Source organism: Biomphalaria glabrata, chromosome 18, assembly GCF_947242115.1.
Source record: "Biomphalaria glabrata chromosome 18, xgBioGlab47.1, whole genome shotgun sequence".
NCBI classification, from domain to species: Eukaryota; Metazoa; Mollusca; class Gastropoda; family Planorbidae; genus Biomphalaria; species Biomphalaria glabrata.
In genome coordinates, this window is record NC_074728.1 from 23623925 (window position 1) to 23641690 (window position 17766).

Consider the following 17766-nt stretch of genomic DNA (forward strand, 5'->3'; position numbering starts at 1 on the left):
ACCACTCGGATATAATATCTAGACTTATAAAGGCAAAGACGGATTCCCCTATAATCAATGTAAGCAATAGCTTAAGGACTCCTCCCCCCCTCCCCCCCCCCCCAAAAAAAAAAAATTTAGCACGCGCATTTAATATCTAAAAAATCTGATCTTATAAAGGGCCCCCATATCTCAAAAAGTGTAGAAAGTTTCAATTGTAATAAGTGCTGTCAGTGATTTATTTTTATGATGCGATTTGTTTCATAACTGATTACTTTGAATAATAATGAAGTGTTCCCATCTTTTAAGTTTCGATTCAGAGTGTTTCTTCTCCTAGGTGTGTAACCTTCCGAGGCTACAGAACAGCTCCTACTCAAAGTTTACTTGTTTAGGCTCCAATGGACCGCTTTTACCTCCCTTATGCTTTATATTTGAGACACGCGTGAAGGCAAGGAGTTGGTTTGGTTGTCAGGGGCTTTTGAGACGCTTGGAATTTAGGTAGTGGAGTACTGGGAATTAAAGATAGTTGAGTACTTGGAGATATAGGTAGTGGAGTACTTGGAGATATAGGTAGTGGAGTACTTGGAGATATAGGTAGTAGAGTACTAGGAATTATAGGTAGTGGAGTACTTGGATATAGGTAGTGGAGTACTGGGAATTAAAGATAGTTGAGTACTTGGAGATATAGGTAGTGGAGTACTTGGAGATATAGGTAGGGGAGTACTTGGAGAGATAGGTAGTGGAGTACTTGGAGATATAGGTAGTGGAGTACTTGGAGATATAGGTAGTGGAGTACTTGGAGATATAGGTAGTTGAGTACTTGGAGATATATGTAGTGGAGTACTTGGAGAGATAGGTAGTGGAGTACTTGGAGATATAGGTAGTGGAGTACTTGGAGATATAGGTAGTGGAGTACTTGGAGATATAGGTAGTGGAGTACTTGGAGATATAGGTAGTGGAGTACTTGGAGAGATAGGTAGTGGAGTACTTGGAGATATAGGTAGGGGAGTACTTGGAGAGATAGGGAGTGGAGTACTTGGAGATATAGGTAGTGGAGTACTTGGAGATATAGGTAGTGGAGTACTTGGAGATATAGGTAGTTGAGTACTTGGAGATATAGGTAGTGGAGTACTTGGAGAGATAGGTAGTGGAGTACTTGGAGATATAGGTAGTGGAGTACTTGGAGATATAGGTAGTTGAGTACTTGGAGAGATAGGTAGTGGAGTACTTGGAGATATAGGTAGTGGAGTACTTGGAGATATAGGTAGTGGAGTACTTGGAGATATAGGTAGTTGAGTACTTGGAGATATAGGTAGTGGAGTACTTGGAGAGATAGGTAGTGGAGTACTTGGAGATATAGGTAGTGGAGTACTTGGAGATATAGGTAGTTGAGTACTTGGAGATATATGTAGTGGAGTACTTGGAGAGATAGGTAGTGGAGTACTTGGAGATATAGGTAGTGGAGTACTTGGAGATATAGGTAGTGGAGTACTTGGAGATATAGGTAGTGGAGTACTTGGAGATATAGGTAGTGGAGTACTTGGAGAGATAGGTAGTGGAGTACTTGGAGATATAGGTAGGGGAGTACTTGGAGAGATAGGGAGTGGAGTACTTGGAGATATAGGTAGTGGAGTACTTGGAGATATAGGTAGTGGAGTACTTGGAGATATAGGTAGTTGAGTACTTGGAGATATAGGTAGTGGAGTACTTGGAGAGATAGGTAGTGGAGTACTTGGAGATATAGGTAGTGGAGTACTTGGAGATATAGGTAGTTGAGTACTTGGAGAGATAGGTAGTGGAGTACTTGGAGATATAGGTAGTGGAGTACTTGGAGATATAGGTAGTGGAGTACTTGGAGATATAGGTAGTTGAGTACTTGGAGATATAGGTAGTGGAGTACTTGGAGAGATAGGTAGTGGAGTACTTGGAGATATAGGTAGTGGAGTACTTGGAGATATAGGTAGTTGAGTACTTGGAGATATATGTAGTGGAGTACTTGGAGAGATAGGTAGTGGAGTACTTGGAGATATAGGTAGTGGAGTACTTGGAGATATAGGTAGTGGAGTACTTGGAGATATAGGTAGTGGAGTACTTGGAGATATAGGTAGTGGAGTACTTGGAGAGATAGGTAGTGGAGTACTTGGAGATATAGGTAGTGGAGTACTTGGAGATATAGGTAGTGGAGTACTTGGAGAGATAGGTAGTGGAGTACTTGGAGATATAGGTAGTTGAGTACTTGGAGATATAGGTAGTGGAGTACTTAGATATATAGGTAGTAGAGTACTAGGAATTATAGGTAGTGGAGTACTTGGATAGGTAGTAGATTAGTGGAGTACTATGAGTACTAGGTAGTGGAGTATTAGGGATTATATGTAGTGGAGTAGTAATATTCATTTCCACTTTCGACAATAGTAACATCAATATGAAAATCAAAACCGAATAAAAGTCGGACATTTTCACAATGAGGACAATACTTGGACCAAGAATATGATCCCAGGACGGAAGTTACAAGCCTTACAAAAACTAAGCTAAGTTTGTGGGCTTTGTTTTTATTTTGGTTCATGAAATGAAAACAACAGCAAAGAAATATAAACAAAGAAAAACAAATATAAGTCAAACAAATTGAATTCACGCGCCATTCACCTCTACGTTCTTACTTGAGTGACCTCCCCCTTTTCACTTAAACTCCACTTTCGGGTTTTGATTGCAGGTCCAGACATCGACACTTCGGTTTGCTCCCTTGAGGCCATAATAAAATGGTTGCCAGAACCTCGGGCTGACGGCAAGCCGAATACAACGAAATCCAATCCGAAACTTCCAACAGGCAAATGCATTTCTAGAATATAAAGTTTGGCAAAAATTGTTTTTAAATTATTGTACTATGACGTTGTAAGTCTCTTTAGAAATGAATTGGAGTGAACTTAATTAAATTAAGTAAAGGCTGTTGGTCGTTGTGCTGGCAATGTGACACCCTCGTTAACCGTGGGCCACATAAACAGATGACTTTTACATCAACTGCCCTGTAGATCACAAGGTCTGAAAGGGGAGATTAAATTAAATTAAGCGTCTGGGATTTAGATCAAGCTAAGCAAAGTAAAAAGGCCAGGGGTGGATCCAAGAATTGGTGGTGGTAGGGACTATCCTTACATTCAACCCCCCACACTACCGCCCCTTCCAATAAGAAAATCATATTTATTTTTATTTTTAAAATAAAAGGGTTTGAACCCTTCGACACCTCTTACATATCCCACGCGTTTCCTAATTACCTTTGACCTTTTTTCAGTGCTGCGTACTATAAGAACAATTTCTTTGAATTGACACAATTCCTTACAGTACTCGGAGTTGTTTTTATATCAAAGGTCCTACCTCCCCCCCCCCCTTTATAACTTTCAATATCGATCTCTCTATTTGTCATTCATTTTTGTTTGGGGGAAAAACACACACAAGTAACTAAATATTAATAAATTAATAAAATTCTCGAATTTGATCCAACAATTTACTTGTAGGTATGTAACATGTTCAAGCTTTCCATATTGCAATTAGAGAAAAGAATCAGTCAGGAAAACAAACAACGTAGCAGAGTTTAAGTCATTGATTAGTATGTTTAGTAACACTAGATCTGAAATGCGAACGGCGTAATTATCTTTTCTTTGGAAGTAACGTCTGTCAGGTTGAGGTTCTAGATTTAAATATCTACAAGTCCGACTTGCAGAAATCAAAGAGTTATCTTACCATGACTTTTTTCATCGAGGGCTAGAGAGTCGGCGTGAGTGCGTGGTGCCCCGCATGGTTTGGCGACGTAGAGAATTATATATACAGAAGATTTTAAAAATTTTCTTATGAGTTGCAGACTTACCAGTAATCATGTCAGTGGTCTGATAAATGTCAGAGTTTTTTTCGCCAGACTTGCAAGGAGCATTGTTAGGCTCTGTGTAACAACTTCCAATAATGACTCCAAATGCATACTGTCCTTTAATCAGCGTTCCTGAACAAGAGAGTTAAGACTAGTCTTTGATTGAGATAAGCAGTTTTCTTATCTTATAATAAACTAGTCGACCGGCGGAGTAGCATACGCCGCTATTTTGCAGGGCCAACCTTAGGCCACTGCAACCTTTGCGACCGCAGTGGGACCAGCACTTTTATAGGACCCGCACTAATTTTAGGTGTATAAATTATTAAATTAAACCATTTTATAACTTAACAGATTTCCCGCGGCCTCCTGTCGATTTAACAGGAGGTCCTGGAAATCTTCTGAAATTGCAAAGTATACGAGAAAGTCCTGGAAATAATTTAAATCTTTTGAAAACTCATACAAATCTCCTGAAATATACAGACGAAAATTGTCTTCTTTTTTTTCACTCTTAAATTACCTAGGATAACTCCCTCCGTCCGAGTTGCAAAAATAAAAGAGTGATCTTTCCTTTACTCCTTATAATCGTTTAAACTGTTGAGGGAAGAAGAGAATTATATATATAGAAGATAGCTATTTCCAATTGCGGGTCAGACTTCAAATGCATAGATGATTTAACGCTTTACTGCCCAGCCTGCACACAATGAACTGCCTGTGTATGCCCTAACAAAGGTTAGGAACGAGTATTTGTTTAAAAAATTTATTAGAATCTCAAGAAAATTATGCTTTAAAACCGAACTTCGGACCACCAGAAATGCGAATGAAAAATAAAGGGTTGCCAATCAGAAACCGGATATTAATGATAGGTCAAGTTCTTTTATTACATCGCTTAATTCTACAGAAAGATCCTAGGTATCACATACAAAAATATTAGATACCGGATTAATATAGTGGTTGGACCCCACGATGACCTGCTAACCACTGTCAAAAAACTGCACTGGGGCATCCAAATATAGTTATGAAGAAAAGGCAAATTAATAAATTGCTTTGTGTTGACTACATAGGGGCCTAATATCCCAAATAGCTTAGGGCCTTATCAAGTCAAAATCCGGCCCTGTGTATTATTGTGGACGGTCATTGACATGCAGTACTGTGCCTCTGGTAGACAACTAAACCGCTGTAGGTGTAATATATCTTTTACTTATAAAACTTAAAATAGGTTGCATAACTTCTTTATGAACAATATTATGTATAACTTTTTTTTACAATATAGACAAGATCAACTTGAGACGAAATGAAAAATCTTGTAGACTTTAGTAATAATATAAAATGATATTTTGAACAAAATCTAACTCAATACTTCTTCTTCTTCTTCTAGCCAGCTTTATTGCTGCTGAACTGTGAGCTCTTTTGCAGACTGTGCCAAGGAGAAATAGTGTGCTGTTTTCTTCAGTTGTTCAGCACTGCCGTACAGGGTGTTGGTTGTGTAGGGCTGGAGCGGTAGTAGGGTCTGCCTAAGGTGGATTAGGAAGGGGCATTCAAAGAGGATATGGTTTACGGTTTCAAAGGATGGGCGCAGTGTCTACAAAGGGGGAGTTGTGTGGAATTTATTTTGTTCAGATGGTAACTAACTACAAAAAAATACACGTCTTTTCACTCAGGCAACCTGGAGTCGCCTGTGTTACCCAATGCAGCTGACGACATTGCTGCTTATCTTTCATCATTCAAATTGCATAGCCACCAACCAATAGCTAACCTCTTCACATATTTGAAATATTCTTAAAAATATATCTTAACTCTTTCTCTCCGTAATTATCTTCCTTGTTTCCATAGTATTATTTAGTTTTGCTCATTTGTATGTCACTATGCTGCTCAGATTAAATTTCAATAACATTTTGCTAGCCATCAAAAAATGTTAAATTTGGTATCGAATTATAGAGAATGCATACTGTTTTTTACACAACACAAGTTAAAGTTTATAAATCCAAACATTTATTTAGTTTAATGGATTCAAATCGACGTTGGTATCGTCAATTAGGAATGAAAGAGTTAAAAGCAATATAAAGTCATTTTGACGTTCCCCGTGACTACAATTGTTTTTCTTCAACGAAATCCATCAAACAGAAGAAAAACTCAAAGGTTTGTGAGAATCATAAACATGTCTATACCACGACAAGATTATACGTTCCACGTCAGGGCCGGTCTTAGGCCACTGCAATCTATGCGGTCGCAGTGGTCCCCGCGCTTTCATAGGCCCCGCGCTAATTCTAGGAGTAATAATGAAATTGCAAAATATATACGAAAAATTCATGGAAATCTCCTGAATTTATTAAAATCTCCTGAAAAATACACTAAATTGTCATTTGTGGGTTTCGTTCATTGCAGAAAACGCCCAATCTTACGCGCGATAAAAGAAAAAAGGCATTGTCAGCTTTCATGTAATAAAATGTAATAATCGGGCGAATTTTCACCTCAATCGGAAGTTCCAATATTTTATTTACTTTTATAGTCACTGGCATATAAATATGTCATAGGTTGCAAGGTTCGTAAAGTAAAGTTCATTTGATCGCGATTTTGTACTTAGTAAAGAATAAATAAAATAATAAAATTCAAAGTCGATTTTTTTTTCCTAATACAAAATCTTAATTTTCACATATTATCCCCAGACTAGGCCCCGCGAAATCAGTTTGGCATAGGGCCCCGCAACTGTTAGGACCGGCCCTGATCCACGTTACCTTCTGGATATAACATGTTATGCTAACTAATTACGCATTTCAAGTCAAATATCTGAATGCCATTAGATGCCTGGTAGATGGGGCAAGAGGTGGGGACAGTTGGAGAGACTCGCCCAGAACCGAGACGTCTGGAGAAAGCTGACCTATTCCCTTGGAAGGGACCACAAGCAGAGATCAGAAGGTTATTTCTCTTACCATGCAAATCTCTGAGGTCAGCCTTGCCTATGCCACAAGCATCGATGCTGTAACTGTTATACCTGAAAATTGGAACAAAAACATTGACATCACGAATTTTTTTAAAAAAAGAAGTTCTCCTTTCAAACCTTGTGGTTTATAGGGCAGATATTGTAAAGGTCATCTGTTTCTGTGGCCTACGGTTAACAAGGGTGTTGTGTGGCCAGCACAACGACCAACAGCTTTTACTTCCTCCAACTAAAGTCAGGTACCCATAAGAGTTGGACGTACTAGGAGGCGCCCAAAGATTCTAAAGTTGAAAATCCCAGTCTTCACCAGGATTCGAACCCAGGACCCCCGGTTCGAAAGCCAAGCGCTTTACCGCTCAGCCATCGCGCCTCCCCTGGCCTAACGGATCTCTTATAATTGATATAATTGATACCCATTAGAGCTGGATGGATTAGGACGCCCAAAGATCGCGAAATTTAAAAATCTCATTCTTCACCAGGATTCGTACCCGGGACCCCCGGTTCGGAAACCAAGCGATTTACCATCTCTGCCACCGCGTCTCATTTCGAGTAGTTTTCAAGTATTGTACCTCATATGTCTAGACCTATGTCATTTCAACTTTTCTGGCGATTTTGTAAACATTTTTGTGCCTTTAAGTAACAGCACCCATTCATACCTTGCCATCTTTAGGGCGGAGGTGCGGTGGCTGAGTGGTTAAGCGCTCGGCTTACGGACCAGAGGTACCAGGGTTTGAATCTCGTTGAAGACTGGGATTTTTAATTTCGGGATTTTTAGGTCGCGTCCACCCAACTATAATGGGTAACTAACTTAAGTTGGGGTAATGTACCATATAGATCGCAAGGTCTGAAAGGGGAACTTTACTTTTGGGCAGATAATGTTTAGGTCATCTGTTCCTCTGAACAATGGTTAACGAGCAGGCTGTCATGTGACCAACCACCTTTACTTTCTCCAACTAATGTCATATAAAGTCAGTATGGTAGATTTCTCATTTTTAATTGCAAAGATATCCTGCAATACTATTCATGTAGGTCTACTTTAATAGAATGCTGATTTAAATAACAGTCGATATCTTGTGTACAAACCCCATCTACTAGTACTATATAAGAATACTCATTTCAGATAAGATAAGATAAGATAACTTTTATTGATCCAATCAAATGAAAATTCGGTTTGACTACAACCTCAGCGTAACTATGTACAATAACAACATAGATGCACACTTTAGATGCACATACGAACGACATTCACACACGAAAACACTTCTTCACACTCATAACCAGCGCTTTATAAATAGACTTCTATGAACTTCTCGATGACGACTGAATGTTAATTTTAAATGTTGGTCATCCAGGGTCTATTATTACTGAATGTTTTTAATTTTCTTCTGTGGTACAATCATGTTCTCACAGCAGACGATATCTGGGGGAGTGTCTCCGTGACGTTTGAGAGAATACTTACGATTTAATTAAAACGTCCAACGTCTTCGTTTGGTTCACGTTCAGTTTGTCTACAACATGGAATTGAAACGCGGAGCTTCTCACTCTGATGCTGATTTTATTGTCAAAGATGGTGACAATGATAATGGACGGATGAAACCTGAAAGATAGAGAACCACAAGCAATGAAAGAAAAAAATCCTTTTTTGTTGTGAAATAGAAATACTAAATTCTACTTTATAAATATATCCTAGTTCGTTAGCTATAAAAAAAACAAAATAAATAGATAACACGAAAGCGCAGCGGCGTAGCCAAGTGGGGGGGGAGGAGGGAGAGAATTGGAAAATCCTCCGAACACCAACTTAAGGGGGGGGGGGGCTCAAATAAGTGTTGTTTTTTTTACATTAAATATTAAATATTAGGCAAAATGTATGGGCCCTCAAAGAGGTCAAGCCCCCGGGCCCCCAAATGATGGCGAATTCCTAGCTACGCCACTGCCGAAAGAGGTAGGGCTTAGATAACAATTAGAATTAGGAATATTTATATTTCGATAGATTATGTGGTCTTGTAGAAATGACTATAAGAAAAAAAATAATATGTTGAAACTAACTGAACTGGGTAGTGTTATTTTTTTAAAAAAATCATATTTCATCAATTTTTTTAATTTTTATCTACAAGCCAAAGAAAAATTACTTTGTACAAACCTGACTTCAGTCTGTCTGGTTAAAAAGTTTGAAGACATTATTTCTCCAACACCCATTCTCGAATCAAGTTGAAACTTTGCACAAGTATTCATAGGCGAAGACAATACATGAAGCACCACCCCTCCAGCCAAAAAAGTTACCAATTAGTCAATTATTTAATACCTAAGAACGAAATCATGCAGACAAATCTAAATTTTCTGTAGATACAATTATAGCACCTAGGGCTAATATCCTTTGATTATTACACTATGTTCTATTACATTGGTAAGGGGAAAAAAATTGTGATTGAATAATATTTTTGGTTCTCATAATTTCTTCTTCTGGTAAAAAAAGACCCCTTCCTGTCTATAACATTTTGATAGTGGTGCTACATTTCTCTTACACGAACCTCATCAGCTTCTGCGTCTTTATTGTGATTAGTGGGCAGAAATGTCAAGGACCGGATATAGCCCGCGGGTCGTAGTTTGAGCGTCACTGCACTAGGATGTTAACTTGCAATAGCGGGTACAATGTCAAGGACCGGATGTAGCCCGCGGGTCGTAGTTTGGGGACCACTAAGATGTTAACTTACGGTAGAGTCATAACGACGTATTCGTTCCCCCAGCCGGCAACGGGCACAGCCTGGAAGCTGCTTAGAGACCTGTTGTCCTCAAAGACATTCTCAGCCACGACTGTCAGACTGAAGGTGTCTGTGCCTTTCAAGTGATAGGTGGTGAGGCTGGTGCTTGACAGAGACACGGAGTGAAACGGTGACACTTGGGCAGATAGTAAGACTTGGGCAGATAGTGAGACTTAGGCAGATAGTGAGACTTAGGCAGATTGTGAGACTTAGGCAGATAGTGAGACTTAGGTACAGTTACACTTAAACTGTTACACTTAATCAGACATTGACACTTAAACAGACAGTGACACTCAGACAGTCACTGACACTTAGCAGACAGAGACACTTAGGCAGACACTAAGGCAGATAACACTGACACAGTGGCAAGTTATAGGCAAGACATGGTGCTCGATAGACACGAGATAAGACAGGCATGAAGCAAGACAGGCATGAAGCAAGACAGGCATGAAGCAAGACAGGCAAGACAGGCAACATGCAAGACAGGCAAGATGCAAGACAGGCAAGATGCAAGACAGGCAAGATGCAAGACAGGCATGAAGCAAGACAGGCAAGATGCAAGACAGACAAGATGCAAGACAGGAAACTTACAAGACAGGCATGAAGTAAGTCAGGCAAGATGCAAGACAGGCAAGATGCAAGACAGGCAAGATGCAAGACTGGCAAGATGCAAGACAGGCATGATGTAAGACAGGCAAGATACAAGACAGTCAAGATGCAGACAGGCAAGATGCAAGACAGGCAAGATGCAAGAAAGGCAAGATGCAAGACAGGCAAAATGCAAGACAGGCAAGATGCAAGACAGGCAAGATGCAAGACAGGCAAGATGCAATGCAGGCAAGATGCAAGACAGGCAAAATGCAAGACAGGCAAGATGCAAGACAGGCAAGATGCAAGACAGGCAAGATGCAATGCAGGCAAGATGCAAGACTGGCAAGATGCACGACAGGCAAGATGCAAGAAAGGCAAGATGCAAGACAGGCAAGATGCAATGCAGGCAAGATGCAAGACAGGCAAGATGCAAGACAGGCAAGATGCAAGACAGGCAAGATGCAATGCAGGCAAGATGCAATGCAGGCAAGATGCAAGACAGGCAAGATGCAAGACAGGCAAGATGCAATGCAGGCAAGATGCAAGACAGGCAAGATGCAAGACAGGCAAGATGCAATGCAGGCAAGATGCAATGCAGGCAAGACGCAAGACAGGCAAGATGCAATGCAGGCAAGATGCAATGCAGGCAAGATGCAAGACAGGCATGATGTAAGACAGGCAAGATACAAGACAGGCAAGATGTAGACAGGTAAGATGCAAGACAGGCAAGATGCAAGAAAGGCAAGATGCAAGTAAGGCAAGATGCAAGAAAGGCAAGATGCAATGCAGGCAAGATGCAAGACAGGCAAGATGCACGACAGGCAAGATGCAAGAAAGGCAAGATGCAATGCAGGCAAGATGCAAGTAAGGCAAGATGCAAGAAAGGCAAGATGCAATGCAGGCAAGATGCAAGACAGGCAAGATGCACGACAGGCAAGATGCACGACAGGCAAGATGCAAGAAAGGCAAGATGCAATGCAGGCAAGATGCAAGACAGGCAACATGCAATGCAGGCAAGATGCAAGATGAAAGACAGGCAAGATGCAAGATGAAAGACAGGCAAGATGCAAGATAAAAGACAGGCAAGATGCAAGATGAAAGACAGGCAAGATGCAAGATGAAAGACAGGCAAGATGCAAGATGAAAGACAGGCAAGATGCAAGATGAAAGACAGGCAAGATGCAAGATGAAAGACAGGCAAGATGCAAGATGAAAGACAGGCAAGATGCAAGATGAAAGACAGGCAAGATGCAAGATAAAAGACAGGCAAGATGCAAGATGAAAGACAGGCAAGATGCAAGATGAAAGACAGGCAAGATGCAAGATGCAAGACAGGCAAGATGCAAGACAGGCAAGATGCAAGACAGGCAAGATGCAAGATGAAAGACAGGCAAGATGCAAGATAAAAGACAGGCAAGATGCAAGATGCAAGACAGGCAAGATGCAAGATGGTCACACGACGCTAGACCCGCTAGACAGTAATGCTTATGCTACATTCGATGCAAGATCGAGGTGCGATGTCGGACCTTACACTTGTGCAATATATTTATGTCCGATTTGAAGACTGAGACACAAATGAAAAACGGACAAAGACACAGACGAAGACAACTAGAAACGTTTTATCTCAAAAAGCCACAAGACGCAGACTGTTTTATAGGCTGTGACAAATCACCATAATTAGATATAAAACTTTTTCTATTAAATTATTCGAAATCTGTTCATTGCGTCATCGCAGACCTACTTAGTTAATATTCAAACATGGATTTGTAACTTCATATTGACTGGCTGTTGTGTGTTCATGTTTCTCGTTGTGTGTTGTGAACTGCCCTGTACTGGTGTATTACAATAATCGTGGTGTCCAGGTCAGCGCGTGTGTGTGTTAACTGTGTTATTTATAACTGTTTTGTCATTCTTGTACAATAACCCAAGATAAAGACCTGTTCTCTTGTAGCCTTTGATTAGGTTACTACACTGGCTGTGTCTTCTCTGTCTTTTTCTGATTCTGCTCGTCCGCACCCTCATTCCAGTGGCGTAGCTAGGGAAATGGGGTCTTCGGGTGGGGGGGCTTGATCTCTTTAGGGACCCCTGCACTATGGCATTCGACATCATGACATGAGATAATGGCGTAATATTTAATGTAAAAAAAAAAAAAACTTCGGACACTCATTTGGGGGCTCCTTTTAAGTGGGGGCAGGTGGGATTTTCACATTTGGACCCTTCCTCCCCCCATATTAGCTACGCCACTGTCTCAGCCCCCTTGTTACAGTTTGAGAAACGCTATCCTAGCCTACAAAAGACACGTTTAAAGTGTATTTTAATCTGATTTTCTTTAATTATCTGCCCTTAGATTCCATATAGGATTGCCTCACCTTGCTGATTCGTTGAGGGTGAAATATTTCCTGATCTCTCGTGATATAATGAACTGCTCGTATATTTTGTCCTTTGTCCAGTAATCTTCAAAGATGACCTGTTTGTGAGCAACACAATATAAAGAAGTCTTTTTATCCTAGTACGTATTAATGAAATATCGATGCAGTGTCAATATCTTCTGGTCTTTTCTCCTAAAAGTATTCCCGATTCAATCGTATCTTATCTTATATAATACAGACGTTACTTCAAAAAAGAAGATGATTACGTCCTACGCGTCATGCATTTAGTCATGCATATTAACCAATGACTTAAATTCTGCCAAGTCACTGGTTTTCCTGGCTAGCTCAGGCAACCCATTCCATGCTCTAATAGCACTAGGAAAGAAGGGGTATTTGTACAAATTTGTCCTAGCATATGGGACAAGGAATGTGCTTTTATCATTGTGTCTTTCTGGAGCATTTTATTAAATTTTGTTTTTAGTATTTGAAGATTATGGTTCAGTGTTTTATGTATGATTGCTACTTTACTTTTAAGTCTTCTGTCCTGAAGGCTTTCTAAATTGAGTGATTTTACTAAAGGTGTTACTCTAGTCAAATGTGAATATTCATTGGTTATGAATCTAGACCATTCGTTATAGGGGGCCTGAAAACTGACCTGCAACGTCACAGCCTGTGGGCAGATTAGACCAATAGCTCGTTGCCACGTCGTACAGACCTGTGACGTAGCAACGAGGAATAGGACTAAACTATCCACAGCTTGTGACGTTGCAACGAGGAATAGGACTAAACTACCCACAGGTTGTGACGTTGCAACGAGGAATAGGACTAAACTACCCACAGGTTGTGACGTTGCAACGAGGAATAGGTCTAAACTATCCACAGGCAGACCTGTGACGTAGCAACGAGGAATAGGACTCAACTACCCACATGCAGACCTTTGACGTAGCAACGAGGAATAGGTCTCAACTACCCACATGCAGACCTGTGACGTAGCAACGAGGAATAGGTCTCAACTACCCACATGCAGACCTGTGACGTAGCAACGAGGAATAGGTCTAAACTACCCACATGCAGACCTGTGACGTAGCAAAGAGGAATAGGTCTCAACTACCCACATGCAGACCTGTGACGTAGCAACGAGGAATAGGTTTCAACTACCCACATGCAGACCTGTGACGTAGCAACGAGGAATAGGTCTCAACTACCCACATGCAGACCTGTGACGTAGCAACGAGGAATAGGACTCAACTACCCACATGCAGACCTGTGACATAGCAACGAGGAATAGGACTCAACTACCCACTTGCAGACCTGTGACGTAGCAACGAGGAATAGGTCTAAGGTACCCACATGCAGACCTGTGACGTAGCAACGAGGAATAGGTCTCAACTACCCACTTGCAGACCTGTGACGTAGCAACGAGGAATAGGTCTAAGGTACCCACATGCACACCTGTGACGTAGCAACGAGGAATAGGTCTAAACTACCCACTTGCAGACCTGTGACGTAGCAACGAGGAATAGGTCTAAGGTACCCACATGCAGACCTGTGACGTAGCAACGAGGAATAGGTCTAAACTACCCACTTGCAGACCTGTGACGTAGCAACGAGGAATAGGTCTAAACTACCCACTTGCAGACCTGTGACGTAGCAACGAGGAATAGGTCTAAGGTACCCACATGCAGACCTGTGACGTAGCAACGAGGAATAGGTCTAAACTACCCACTTGCAGACCTGTGACGTAGCAACGAGGAATAGGACTCAACTACCCACATGCAGACCTGTGACATAGCAACGAGGAATAGGACTCAACTACCCACTTGCAGACCTGTGACGTAGCAACGAGGAATAGGTCTAAGGTACCCACATGCAGACCTGTGACGTAGCAACGAGGAATAGGTCTCAACTACCCACTTGCAGACCTGTGACGTAGCAACGAGGAATAGGTCTAAGGTACCCACATGCACACCTGTGACGTAGCAACGAGGAATAGGTCTAAACTACCCACTTGCAGACCTGTGACGTAGCAACGAGGAATAGGTCTAAGGTACCCACATGCAGACCTGTGACGTAGCAACGAGGAATAGGTCTAAACTACCCACTTGCAGACCTGTGACGTAGCAACGAGGAATAGGTCTAAACTACCCACTTGCAGACCTGTGACGTAGCAACGAGGAATAGGTCTAAGGTACCCACATGCAGACCTGTGACGTAGCAACGAGGAATAGGTCTAAACTACCCACTTGCAGACCTGTGACGTAGCAACGAGGAATAGGTCTAAACTACCCACTTGCAGACCTGTGACGTAGCAACGAGGAATAGGTCTAAACTACCCACATGCAGACCTTTGACGTAGCAACGAGGAATAGGACTCAACTACCCACATGCAGACCTTTGACGTAGCAAGGAGGAATAAGTCTCAACTACCCACATGCAGACCTTTGACGTAGCAACGAGGAATAGGTCTCAACTACCCACATGCAGACATGTGACGTAGCAACGAGGAATAGGACTCAACTACCCACATGCAGACATGTGACGTAGCAAGGAGGAATAGGACTCAACTACCCACAGGCAGACCTGTGACGTAGCAACGAGAAATAGGACTCAACTACCCGCATGCAGACCTGTGACGTAGCAACGAGAAATAGGTCTCAACTACCCGCATGCAGACCTATGACGTAGCAACGAGGAATAGGTCTAAGGTACCCACATGCAGACCTGTGACGTAGCAACGAGGAATAGGACTCAACTACCCACATGCAGACCTGTGACGTAGCAACGAGGAATAGGTCTCAACTACCCACTTGCAGACCTGTGACGTAGCAACGAGGAATAGGTCTCAACTACCCACTTGCAGACCTGTGACGTAGCAACGAGGAATAGGTCTAAGGTACCCACATGCAGACCTGTGACGTAGCAACGAGGAATAGGTTTCAACTACCCACATGCAGACCTGTGACGTAGCAACGAGGAATAGGTCTCAACTACCCACATGCAGACCTGTGACGTAGCAACGAGGAATAGGTCTCAACTACCCACATGCAGACCTTTGACGTAGCAACGAGGAATAGGTCTCAACTACCCACATGCAGACCTTTGACGTAGCAACGAGGAATAGGTCTCAACTACCCACATGCAGACCTGTGACGTAGCAACGAGGAATAGGTCTAAGGTACCCACATGCAGACCTGTGACGTAGCAACGAGGAATAGGTCTAAGCTCCCACAGGTTGTGCCGTTACAGGTCTCTATAACACTTGGTCTCGATTCTTTGCACATTATTAGCAAAAAGGTTTCTATTAACTGGCTATCTCTTACTAAAAGATATGTTGGTCTCAATGACAAACATTGGGGGTATATTTCTAGCTGTTCAGTTTTATTCTGTCCAAGGTTCAACCACAGATATCTAAACTTTCTAGAACTGTGTGTGGACATTTATTAGCGGCCTCAGTAAGGGGGGAAAATCCGCTATTAGTGTTGTGTAGTCCGTCTGCCTGTCTGTCACATTTAGATCTTAAGACCAATAAGAAGTATTGTACATCTGATTTCACAAAATGTTACTGCTAGCAAAATCTAGATGCAATAGCCCCTTTTTTACTTTGGAAAACGGACCGTTTTATCTTCAAAATTAATTTTGTAAGCTTTTATTTTCTCAGAAAAATACTCCGTTTTAAAAATAATGCAATAGGGTTACTACAGTGATTTACCTCACGATGATCTGCTAACTCTCGTAAAAAAAAACGCAAGCTAAAAATGTATTGCCATATTATAGGGTCTTCACGGCTCGAAACGACCTTCCTTCAGGGAACAGTACCAGGAAAAAGAAGACTAAGAGTAAGACTATGACTGATTTATTGAATCTTTTTGGAAATTTGTTGCGATCACAAGGACTCTTTTCTCATATACAGACAACACAACAGAAGCCTACACATAAATACAACAGACACAACATAAAGAGTTCACTCAGCGACTACACGAAATGGTCAGTCAGAGAAAGCGATGGGAAGACAACAGAAAAGAATGGACGGGCCTGCCATGGAAGGAGGAATGGAGAAAAACGGTCGACAAATCTCGCATGGTGCCCCCAATGGTCCAACAGATATAGGGATATGTAAAGGTAGAAACAAATGTAAGGGAGATACTCGTAAGATTAAATGATAACTTTTTAGTTTTTTTTGTTTTTTATTTTACATTTAATCTGTAACATATGTGATTTACTTATTTACTTATAATCTTTCAAATGAGTATTCTGACTTATATTACACGACACGAAGACGGCACAGATATATTATTATCGTTAATAGACTGTATTTCTCTAATTAGACTTTATTTCATTCATTGGCTGCATATGTACATCGATGTAGGCCCACCCCTGTATGTAATCTTGATTAATTAATAAAGGTTATGTTGTGATCTGCTGCTCTCTCTTGTTTTAATTTTTTTAATCCAAAGTGTGCAAAAGTCTAATTTTAATTTGTATTATATTGATGTGGCCAGCACAACGACCAACAGCCTTTACATTTCCCAACTAATATCAGGTACTTATTAGTGATGGGTGAATTCAGGGGCGTCCTAAAAATCACAAAAGCCATCATTAGTTTTCATCTAGATTTGAACCCGAGACATCCCTTCACCAGTCAGCCACCTCATACATGCAGAGTTAATGCAATACATACATATATTAAACATAAATAAACAGCAGCACCAGGGACCATGTTTTTTAAATGAGAGAAAGTAGTGAATTAAATGCGACGAAAACAAGGGACTGCGCCGACCAAGGCTCGAACCAGTGACCCTGGAAACGACAATGACCATCGGAATGTCCATTAAAAATTAGCTAGTGAACGGATGTGGTGAGGTGGGGGGAGGGGCTAGCTAGGGCATGTGACCATTGACCACTGGGGTGGTAATTTGCATATGGGCAAAACGACTCTGGATCAGAAGAATGTTTGGACATTCCCATGGTCTAGAAGTTAAATTTGCTTAGGGCGTTATCGTTAGGAGGTGATGTCGTTTCCAGGGTCCCTTATTTTCGTCGCATTTAATTCACTACTTTCTCTCGTTTAAAAACTTGGTCACTGGTGCTGCTGTTCATTTGTGTTTAATATATGTATGTATCATCATTTGTTTCAGCCCCAGGCTTCAACTCTATATTCACGTCCACAGAGTTAATGCAAGATGGGTTTTTCTGGGCTTACTCAATATCATTTGAGAATCAAGTTTTGTTTTGTTTTGTTTTTCTCTTTTCTTTTTTTTTTGGTTACGTTCACAATGACAT

The 17766-nt window shown here is 41.2% G+C and overlaps 1 protein-coding gene across 2 annotated transcripts in view; it reads right to left on the reverse strand.

Moving 5' to 3' along the window:
* Positions 1 to 17766, reverse strand: part of LOC106078059 (uncharacterized) — a 53496-nt gene that overhangs the window by 31242 nt on the left and 4488 nt on the right. For both annotated transcript variants that reach the window (XM_056017060.1, XM_056017063.1), the window contains exons 4-9: positions 12487 to 12584; positions 9479 to 9631; positions 8227 to 8364; positions 6760 to 6821; positions 3836 to 3964; positions 2637 to 2815 (exon numbers count right to left, since the gene is read on the reverse strand). In XM_056017060.1, coding sequence (XP_055873035.1) covers positions 2637 to 2815; positions 3836 to 3964; positions 6760 to 6821; positions 8227 to 8364; positions 9479 to 9631; positions 12487 to 12584 — 759 coding nt within the window. The remainder of the gene's footprint in view (positions 1 to 2636; positions 2816 to 3835; positions 3965 to 6759; positions 6822 to 8226; positions 8365 to 9478; positions 9632 to 12486; positions 12585 to 17766) is intronic.